General features: G+C 39.7%; 1 protein-coding gene across 1 annotated transcript in view; it reads right to left on the bottom strand.

Annotated features, from left to right (window-relative positions):
• Positions 1–11661, bottom strand: part of fras1 (Fraser extracellular matrix complex subunit 1) — a gene marked incomplete in the record, with an annotated part of 218544 nt that overhangs the window by 37392 nt on the left and 169491 nt on the right. The window contains 7 exon segments of the mRNA XM_035658439.1: positions 1810–1942; positions 3519–3681; positions 5529–5680; positions 5932–6179; positions 7068–7196; positions 7506–7637; positions 10417–10449. Of these exon segments, the coding sequence (XP_035514332.1) occupies positions 1810–1942; positions 3519–3681; positions 5529–5680; positions 5932–6179; positions 7068–7196; positions 7506–7637; positions 10417–10449 (990 nt within the window).

Here is an 11661-nt window from a genome sequence, read left to right on the forward strand (position 1 = left end):
TTTGTGTGTATGTTAGAGGACATCAACACGTCAGCGAATGCCTTTTGTGTTTCCGTGGATCTGCACAGCAACACCACAACCGTGCACGTTGGTCTTGTTGAGGAAAACGGCCGACACATTGACAGTGACACCGGCTAGCCTCCCTTGTGCCCCCGTGACAGCAGCAATCCAGTCACCTCACACTGCCGACTGACTCTGCTGAATACCAACGACTGTCCCTCTGCTCCAGCAGCCATCAAGGACAGTCAACTGGGACATGGAGAGAGACGACTGGTGCCAGCTGCTAATCTACAGCAGCAGACAATATAAATATCTTTAAACATCCTTCATTGCATCTGCAGATAACGCTGTCTTGCATGTAATACGGCAGAGCCTAATTTGTATTACTCAGGCATCACATCTATTATTAAAAATAAGAAGTGCTACTTTGCATATCAACTCTGTATGTTAATTTTCTGCTGTTGCTTAACTGTTCAAGATAGACATGTTGCTAGCAAACAGCTAGCAATTAATTCAGTGGTGTTAATGTGATTTAACATGAGGATAGCAGGTTTGAGTTTGCTTGAGCATGAACTATCATTCTTGACCTTGTGAGCTGTATGTCCCTTCTGTTTAATTGAAGGGGGCATATTCAATGTCAAACAGGGTGTTAAGTTGCTTTTTAACTTTATGTCCACTTATGACCTTTTTCTAGGGCTTTCAACCGCATCTCATAGGCTTCTTCAGTTAATGGAGTTTGCTCACTTCACCAGCTTGGGACAAAAGCTAGCGCATTAACCTTCAGTTAAGAGTTCAGATTTTTTTTGGTTTAATGTTGCTTTTGGTATTTTTGTTGTCAAGTTTGTTAAAATAGCATAACAGCCATTTGGTATTACACTTCCACAGAGTTGAGAGAGAAAGATTTAACAAAACTAAATAGTCAAAATCGAACAAGCAGGGCAGACATTTAGTCACAAGGAAAGGTCAGGTTCCAGACACACTGGATTGTACATTTCTCATGATGCAACTCAATAGCTTCTTCAGACAGACCACCCCTGCTCCCCACTGATCTTGTTGTGTAAAATTGTTCCCCTTTGAGGCTTGTAAACTGTTATTGTTAGGCAGGATCTTGTTCATGTGATCATAATACCTCGGAAATGCGGAGTGTACCCTCATCCATTCTGAATAATTATTAATTGGCAACATATGCTACATACACTATTATCCTCATCTTTATTTCTTTACTGTTAGTATCTCTTGTTCTTTTTGCCATTTCACTCTGTGCTTGATTTATGACTTCCATTCGGCTCTTGAAATGGTACATTTTCCCAGTGGGGATCAGTTCCTTTTCAACTTATCTCACCTTTTTCATTTTTCCAAACAGTTCCTCTCAGGGACAGAAAAAGTACAGCAGCGGTTGAGCAAGCATGCAGTCAAAATTGGGACTTCAACAATGGCCCCATCTGTAGCCGGCTATCTGGCAGTGCTAATCCACAACATAATCAGGCTGTGACAGATGGCAGCAGCACCGCAGAGAATTCAACCGGCATTGTGTGCATATGAGTGTGACATAAATAGAAATGTGGAAATTATTCAGAGGAATGCAAGTGTGAACTTGTACATACACACAAAAGTACAACTGTGTCACATGCACTCATACATGTACGGTATGTTTTGTCTGTTCAAGTTCTGAATTGCAACCATACATGAGTCTCATGAAGACAGACAGACTGGCTTAAACTAAGCCACCGGTCTGCAACAATTTCCATACTCTGAAAGCTCTACGACTCTAAACCTCACAATGTTAATAAAACTCACACGCTGTCTCACCTGTGTTGGTGTTTTCGATGAAGCCGTACTTTGGAGGACTGACGAGCCAAACTAGCAGGTCCTTCTGGGGTGTGTCCAGGTCCGACACTATGATGTGATTGGTAGACAGCTGCACTCGGCCACCTTCCTGGACCTAAATAACAAAATACTAAAATAAGTCCTGTGGGTCCCGATGTTTTTTTTGTTATACAGAGAGACAAGGGGTGGGTTTGGTTTATCATAACATTTGGATATTATAACACATTTTATTTCTCCTACCTCCTCAGAAGAAACTGTCAAAACTCTCAACTCTCTCTAAATATTTTTGTTTTTTTACATGTTTACAGCTAGTTGGTTGCTACTATAGTACGAACATAGCACATACAGATGGAATAACGGCTGACTGATGACATTATGTACTGATGACATACAAGGTATTTGTCACTAGAATAATTGAAAATAATTTTATTATATTAGTTTCCTTACAGCAGGATGGGGTTGGGATCCATTGTGGTCCAACAAGTGAATCAATAACCTCAACACAACCAATGACACGTTTGAATAATTATTTTCAATAACTTTAACAGACAGTTACTGTACATTTACTCCCATCTCGTGATCTGGGATTTCTTTTGCCATGCAGAAATTATGGAACATACACAGTAGGAGACTTTCAAATCAAAGAGGAAGTTTGAAGGGCCAAAAAAATATTATTATTATATATGTATTAGGTTTGAGTTTTTGGAGTTGCTTCTACCTTTATTATGTTCTTTATAGTTACCCAAAACAAATCAAATTGTTAACAGGTGTAACCACTGGAGATGTTGCAATTTGTGATGTATTTTGAGGCTAGTTCTGTCTAGAACTAAAAAGGGCTCCCAGCAGAGAGATTTTGAAGTAGAGACCATTGGGATGTCACTTTATATTTTCAGGAGTGGCGGTTCTGCAGCGCTAATTCAGGATTCATCCCTGAAGAAGGCTCTACAGGGAGCACCAGTGTAACCTTCAATAGATCTGACATCACATTTCCCCTCCTCCGATCTAGGAGTGTGTCTTGTGTGTGTAAGACATATTTCACATTTTTAACTGCCAAAGGGAAAAAATGCAGTGATGGAGGACAGAAAGAGTAGTTAACTGAAACATTCGATGGATATTTGATGAGCAAGTAGGAAAGAGACGTCCCAAGATTCATCTGAGAAGATGAACAGTTGTATCTTGAGTCCACATCAAACTATGATGATGCTTTTTTGTGTTCACTTTTATAAGACACGTGTTCTCTTCAAGATCAAACTAAAAGAAAAAAAAACATCTCCAGAGAAGCACAGAGATATTTACTAACAGGGTTTGTCTCTCGCTATCTGAGAGACAACATGTGACAGTGTGCGATGGTTTCCTCTGCTTCATTTGTCTCCTTAATGACTGTTTCTAAATACAGCAGCTGCTTTAAAAAACTCAAAAGAGTATTTTAGGATTTCAGTCTCGTATGAGCAGGCAGGGTAATGGAGAGATAATAACAATGTACAGTTTGTGTGTATAGGACTGTTTATGTACTGTACCATCCATAAAATTGTAATTCTTTATATAGTAGGGTAATTTTAGAACTGGGCCTGTGTGTGTGTATGTTTTTGTGCTTGTGTGTGTTTCTGGTAAATGCAAGACGTCACAAACAAAAAAAATCAAAATGAAAACAACATTTTTCACGTATACTGTAACTGAGTGTGTGTGACTACCTTGATGCCACTGCGGACTGTAACCACCGGTGGCTGTCTGGGTGTGGAGGTGATAGTGATGGTGTACATCTGGTTGTCAAGGCGATTGTTGTCGCCGTCATAAACAACAAAGTGAAAGATGTCGGTGACCGGCTGGCTGCCCGTCTCTAAGGAAGTGATGTACCTGTAGATGGAGATATTGGTAAGATTATTGTCTAAAAAGAGAATTGGTAAATTCATTTCTTGTTGTTCAATAACTTTTTTGTTTGATACAATAATTATTTTTTAATGAGCGCCTAAATATGTGCTTATGTGTCCATTCCGGGACTGATAGCGGACTTGGGAAAGCTTTGCATTAGCCCTCCCACAATGATACAGCTGCTAATCTCTGCAAAGCACTAATAAAATTTAAATCCATACCAGTATAATCTTCTCTAATCCCATTTAATTCTCATAAAACAATTCCCGGCTCTTGTTTGTATGAGCCAACGCCACAGAGACAAAACTAATACAGGCGATTTGAAGATTGCCCCCGGAGATCGTCCTGCGCGAAAGCTAATCAGGGCCTGCATTATGGAAATGAAGCAGTTAGTATCTGAATATTTATATTTCATCTTAGCGTCTCACACAGGAGGCCTCAGTGCCTCTTCCAGGTAATATGAGAGTGACGCTAATTGGCATTGCTTGTGCCAACAGGCTTAGCCATTGAACGTAATGGGGAAAAGTCAACTAAACTATTTCCTGTTAATTCATTTGTTTTGTTACTGCGTTGTGGTAACACTAATGTTTGCAGAGCTCTCGTCTCGTGAGAAGAAAAGTTAGACTGAAGGAAAACAAAATGTCTCTGCAAAATATTACAGCATCCTCTTCTGCTGTGATGCTGAGGGGGAAATGATCCTGGTCAACTCAAACTGCAATCAGAGAAATTGATCATGACTTCAACTGCAGCATGAAGAACCCTCGAAGCCCTTTTATCTCTTACAGTGTGAAATCAAAACCAGACTTTTCTTTTAAAACAGCCTCTTTATTGAAGGCTCACAGATCCTCTCATTACCTCAGCTAACCAAAACCATATCGCTCTTGTCCTGCAAAAACCTCTTGACTTTAATTGAAGTGGTTTTGACTTTTGTTGAAGGATACTACTACTCTTCTGTGGATTGCTAATATTAAATTAAAACACACTGGATGAACTCAGTATGTCTGCAGGTTTAGGTGAAAATGTAGTCCTAAAAAACTGGCATACACTTTTTTAATACTCATAGTTCTAAAAAACTTGTCATCATAAGGGTGCTGTTAACAGAACTCTTGAAACCTTTTTTTTTATTGAAGAACTGAAAAGGTGCTAATTCGCTTTCTTTTCTCCCATGGATCCTCATGAACCTTTATTGCTTGTACAATGCAGCTTCTGGAAACGACTAAGGGTTTTTGAAAGTCATTTTTGGTTAATAGCTGCAGGTTTTATTCGGGTATTCTGTTTTTATAAGCCTCTGAAGTAGCATTTTAACCATTGTGGGGAACTAAAACCCTGTACTGAGAGTAAAGATATTCTTTGGGGCACTTTTTTAGAGACTCTTGCCTTTGAAGTGAAGTAAAAATACTTCCAAATCACATTGGAATGATTTCTCTGTCTCCACTATATGATAAACAAAACACTCTTAGGAGTGATCATGACGTACCAAGAAAAGTCCAGAAAGATCATTCTAACCTAACCAAAGGTCATGATACGCTAATCATATAATCCTGACTTTATATTTGACGCACTCTTCATGTTAGCTTAAACACACTACATTTATAACTGGTTATGAAACAGTCTAAATATAATACTGCTGCCTCTCTATGTCCTACATAAACAAACAAGACCATCTGCAACATGACTGGCTGTTTCTATGTAGTTATTCTTAAGGCCTGCCACGAGGTCGCATTAGGTCAGATTCCCTGGCAGTGGAAACGTGAAGAAACGTGGCAGTGGAAACACTACACTATGGTCTACAGTGTTCAAAGAACCAACAGACTGCATGTTGCCCATTCTACCTGATCCTGTGCTTGCTGATGTCCTCCATGGTGAAAGACGAGTACTCCCTCAGCTCCTGGTGTTCCTGCTGAGACTGGCTCCTAGTCAGGATGCCGTACATCGGTACTGACACCAACTGGATCTGAATCTGGTCGTCTGGGGACGTGTTGTCCTGCGAGAGACAAAACCACTGTGATGTGTACAGTGACAGCTACAAGTTTAAAGAACAAAAGCTTTTAAAACAAACCTCAAAGCAGACACTCAAACAAAACCTACACCAGCATATTCCTCCTTCCTGACTTCACGTGTTGCAGAGGAATGTCAAGTGTATAAAAAAACATCCTCTAATCTTCAAACAAAGACCACATAAAAACTGCTATCTCTGAAGATGCTAGCATATAGCGCTTATCTCTGTTTACTCACAGTATAAGCCAGGTGCGAGCGCCTGATCAAGGTGCTGCTTTTCTCGCCCACTTCCATTGACAGTGTGGCTGCCGGGTCCCGTTGCGGCCCATCATCCCCGGCACCCAACACCACCACCTGAACCGCTGTGGTTGCCATTGAGATGCCGTCACTAACAGAGAAGGTGATGGCGTCGTCCTGGGTGGAGAGGCCGGTGTGTCGGTAGAGCAGAACATTGCGGGTGACATCGCTGAAGGTGAAGGTGTCACCTGAGGGGATGGAGAAGGTGTGAACGGTGGTGTGTGTTTGCCTGTTTCTGGTTTTGACCGTTGATTTGAGTCCTTGTATTTCACTGTGTAACTACTGAGTTTTCTACTGCATGTGTTTACCAATCTGCAAGTCAAGATTTACGAGTATGTAAGGACAGATTTATAACTAGATACTAAGTTTTGTGAGTGTGGACAAAACCGTGAGAGTAACCAATTCATAATAATAATTCATAAGTATAAAAACCTTATTAATAAAAATGACATGACCCTTAACAGCCAGATGTGGGCATGTCCTGTTCAAACCTATTAGCTAAATATTATTATATATTATATTATATTATATTATATATATTATATAATATTTAGAAGTGGCTTTTGATTGAATTTATTTGCATATTTATAAAAAAGAAGTTGTGATAAGACACGTTAAGTCCATGCAGTGGACCTCTGAAATAACACTATGAAAAATGGAGTAAATGACATTGACATGACATTTTTGCAGGTATATTGATCCTGAATGTGATTGTGATCTATACTAATAGATATAATAGAGGCATAGATATTCAACTCTTTCTTCTATTATTAAAATTAAGTTAAGACAGTTTAGGAGAAAGTGCCATACATACATACAAACACACCTATCTGATAGATATACTGTATATATTGTAAACAGAAGGAATGTTATTTTGTTTGCATTATTTGGGTTTGCGTGGGCTAAAACAATTAGAAGCATAACCCCTTCACATCCTGCAGTGGTCAAAATCTACAACAGCTGGAGAAAAATGGTTAATGCCTGACTGACTATAGCTGAGTTTGTTTTGTGCTTAGTAAATAGTTGTGACATCAATGTTTCATATGTTTGTGTTATATGTGTGTGTATCATCTCACCGTTGGTCATGCTGGTGTGTGCGCTGCCGTCTGTCTTAATTAGTTCTCCATGGATGGGAGCCTCCACCAGCTCAAACTCCAACTCATCTGGAGCCGTGTCAGCGTCGCTCACTGCCAACTGCTGACCGCCTACACACACACACACACACACACACACACACACACACACGCACACACGCACACAAGAAGAAATAGGCATTAAGAGACATGAAGCAGGAAAATAAGAAAAATAAATGTCTGTGCCAGACACACACTCACATACACACAGCTCTCTCTTAAGTATTGTTGATTATCAGGGTTGTACTTCAGAGCTCATTATCTCACACAGACCACTTCATCACTTACTGGACCCTCTTCACCACAGACCCTCTTCGGAAATTAGTATTAGAGTTGTTATATTTGTGTGTGTCTGTGTGTGTGTGTGTATTCATCTCTTACCTATGGCAGCCTGTCCTCCCATGCTGACCTCCAGCAGCGGGTCAAGAACTTGAAACACCGGCGGCTGCTGATGGTTCGACAGCAGCAGGATGGCAAAGTCCAACTCAGGAGTGGTGTATTCACCGTCTGACACTGAGACACACATACAGCACACAGAAAACAATGAGGAACCCATAAAACATGAAATAACAGAAAACTCAAAAGCACACTCCTCGAATGCTAATTATCTCTCCGCCTCTTTTGCTATTTTTAAAAGATGGAACAGGGGAAAAAGAGTCAGCTCTCTAAACACAGGATTATTAATAAGAGAAAGGCGGTAATTAAAAATCTCCATGAATCAAGACACAGAATCAATTAACCAAACGGCTGAAACAGTCTAGCAGGGATTCAGGTGGAAACTCGTTACACTCATTAAACGTTTTGGGGGGATTATTGGCTCTATTGGCTCCGCTTGTCACTTCTACACATGAAAAAAATAATCGAACAAAGAAAGTACAAAAAGCCAATTATCACGTTCAGCTATAAAAAGATAGTGTGACGGATTAACAATGACAGAGCGGGTAAAAATGTATCACATTTTTATAACACTGAAATTCTGACTTTCAAATGAACTCATATTTTAAATGTTTGTGTGAGATTATGCTGCAAGAGCTGTGGATGCTTTAAGACTTGTTTTCCACTCTGGAGTCTTGTTACTAGAATCCTTAGCAACAGACATGAATTCAAGCTGAACACAACCACTGTTCTCTGCAAAGGAAACAACAAACTTTGTTGAGTATTTTGATGCTCAAAAGATAAATAGAGTAGCCAGTAGAATATCCCTTTAATAGGGACTCAACAATTGGGTGTCAGTTTCTGAGTATTCTCCTTCTCTGACATTTCTGCTCTCATTAGATTATTTTATTCTGATGTGAACATCATTATTTGTGGAAGTATCTGGAGCTGTAAAAAAGCTGAAAATGTACTCAAGGAATCTTATAGCTATCCTGTGTATGATTTATTAAACAACCCACACACATTCTCTTTGCCCAGCCATGAACTGCTGACCTGTATACACAGTAGTATATGTACAATATACACAAACAAGGAGGGTATTCTTTGTATGCGTGAACACACTTGGGCGATAAACTTGATTCAGACTTAATTAAGTTTCAAAATGTAATCTAAATGTAAAATACTGATTGTGATGAATGGCCCCTTGCAAAGAGTGACAGTGTGCACTAATGCTTTAACATGTAAGCAGCGTTTACAGTTTTATTTACATTTTTTGTAAATTATTCATTATATACTCAGGTCGTTTATGCTTTCAATAGGTTTTATATATTAAGTCTTGATCTCCACAAAACTAATTCTGACAGCCATCAATGTAGTGTACAGTAGGGCTGAGGAGCATTTTTTCAAATAAATGATACATCATTTCAAACTTTGATTTGAATGTCAGAAGATGGTGAAAAATGCACATCACAATCTTTGAGAGACACTTTTTTAGTTGCAAATTCTCACAATTGAAAAACTACATTTAAGTAATTTTTGTTTGAAAATGTATAGATACATAAAGTTGCACAATATGTTAATACTCAAGTCGGGCACAAATACCTCAGAACTGTACAATATACCTGGGTCTTAGGCAAAACTGAAGTAGGATGAATGGAGAATAAAAGCATTGGAGACTACTGTGTGTGTGTGCGTGTGTGTGCGTGTGTGTGCATGTGTGTGCGTCTGTGCCTCAAGGCATTCACTAGTGTAAGTGTAAAGCACTTTGGCGACGCCTCCGAACACCGGTAAACACATATTTCCCAAACAGCTCTTGTTGGGGATGGAGTTAGAGTGCAGTAGTGATTCATCAAACAAGAAGTAAACAGAGGAGACTTGGTCTTATCAGGTTGAAGGTCAAAGAACCAGAACAGAAAATCACAGTGGATCTGAAAACCCAGTCGATCCAGATCAGTGCCAAAGTGATAAGACTAACAAAGAGCGAAGTGACAGTGGCGAAATGCAGGAAGAGAAGTATAGAAGTGAAGAGGAAGAAAGGAGGAGAGAGATTAAGTGTAGAGAAGGAGATGGGAAAAGAGAAAAATTGGGGAAGGATTATAATAGCATTGAGGAAACAGAGGAGAAGAAAGATAAGGAGAAGGAGTCAAGGAAAGGATGGACGAGAGAAGAAAATCCAAAGGGAGAAAAAAAAGGACATTTATAGTAAAGATTAAAAGAAGGAAAAGAGAAACAGGAAAGGACGTGGAAGGAGAGATCAAGGGAGGACAGCAAAAGAGCGAAAGATGAAATCAAAGGTGGGGAGTGCAGAGGACAAAGAGGACAGGAAACGAGGGAACCGGAGGAAATGAGGTCAGAGAAGAGGAGTGAAGGAAAAGAGGAGGGGAGAGAATTAAGCAAGGAAAAAATGTCACAACAAGAAAGATGAAAACACAACGAACATAAAAGTAGAGGGGAAAGGGGAAGACAAGGAAGAGAGCGACGGTGAAGAAAAAAAGAGGAGGGGAGAGAGAAGAAGAGATGGAGAGGAGATTGAGGAAAGAGAATATTTCAGTCAGACACATCAAGGATAGAAGGGAGTAGCCAGAGAAGATTTATTTATTTTTTAACATTTCCTTTGGCATTTGGTTTTATTTGACAGTGACAGTAGAGAGAGGCAGGAAAGGCAGGGGAGAGAGAGACGGGAGAGGATGAAATGAAGCAAAGAGATCAGGCCAGACTCGAACCAGGGCTGCTGTGGAAAGGATTGAGCCTTTATATGTGGTATGCCCTCTACCCTGTGAGCTACTGGGGAGCCCCAGGAAGATTGAAGGTGGAGGGAAGGACTGGGGGATGGAGAGGATTTTGCATAAAAAGATGAGAGGAGGTGGAAGAAAAATATGTAGGATGTAGGAAGAGTTGAGGAAGATGAAGTATTTACCTGTGAAATAGACGCTCAGTGACTCCGGCAGACCTGTTAAAAAACAAAAAAAATTTAAAGAGCTGTGAGGTAATAAAAGTAAAAAACAGTGGATTCAGGCAGAGTTGACAGGGTGCAGCAGCAAACATAAAAGCTGAACGGATGATGCTATAATGCATAAAACTTATGAGGCAGTGAGGATGATTTACCGATGCAAAGCTTTCTGCTGGAGTTCCACAAACCCAGATTAAGAGAAACTAAAGTCAACTTTGATCTTGGATTATGGATTATCTTTTGGAATGCACGTCTCTTAAAAAGGCTGAGATATACTTTGAAAATGTCTCGCCAGCCCTCAGATTGTTTACAAAACAGTTAAACTCAACTCTTCCAGTTTTCTTCCATGTTTATCATCCAGGCTAAGGCTATTGTTGATAGCTTGGTGATAGTATATGAGCCAGGACTTTACAATGCAGGGCAGAAAAAACTAATAAGACTTATACAAAATGACATGTGCCAAATGAATCGAATCATCATCAAGATACAAGTTTTCTAAACTCATATACAGATGTATGTTAAAAGTCATGCTAGTATTTCACAGAGGATTTGTACAGAAATTGCAGCATTTTCATCAGATATCATCACAAGGAGATCATTTTCCATAGCAATCCCTGTCGCCACATTAAGTGAAAACTCTCTGAGCAACTCTGAGCAGACTCAAGTTACACCAGGTACTGTAAACTACCCAGCATGCTTTTAGTTAATTGGCATGGTCGACTCCAAGTCTAAAGCCAAGATTAATGAAATAATAGAGGACATAACACAAGTGTTTCCACAGGCTGAGTAGTACTCAGTAGTATCAGTGGAGTGCCCCTTTAACAAAACACTAAAGTGAGTGACAGCAGGTGACACATTCAATGATGAGAACTTGAGAACTTGCAGCTCTATAAATAGCAAATCCCCAGAAAATAATACGCAGTGGCTGAGTCCATTGGTTATATGTGGTAGAACTAGAAAACTAATAGAGCCTTATCAAGCTAGGATGGTTTATTGTGTTTCCACGGGAAGTGCTCAGCTACAGATCAATATGTGGCTGCTCGGCTGAAACTGTTCAAACATAAACCACTACAGCCATTACAGATTAATTGTATTTGCTGCTTTGAATGTACACATCAGGCAATTTAACCAAACAAAACCCCCCAAAAACCTTCTAACTTTTGATACCAAGTCTCTGAAATACTTTCAAACTCATGTTTAAAATGTTTATTA

This window comes from Morone saxatilis, unplaced genomic scaffold, assembly GCF_004916995.1.
Source record: "Morone saxatilis isolate NCDOM2014 unplaced genomic scaffold, NCSU_SB_2.0 Contig16, whole genome shotgun sequence".
In the NCBI taxonomy this organism is placed as follows: domain Eukaryota; kingdom Metazoa; phylum Chordata; class Actinopteri; family Moronidae; genus Morone; species Morone saxatilis.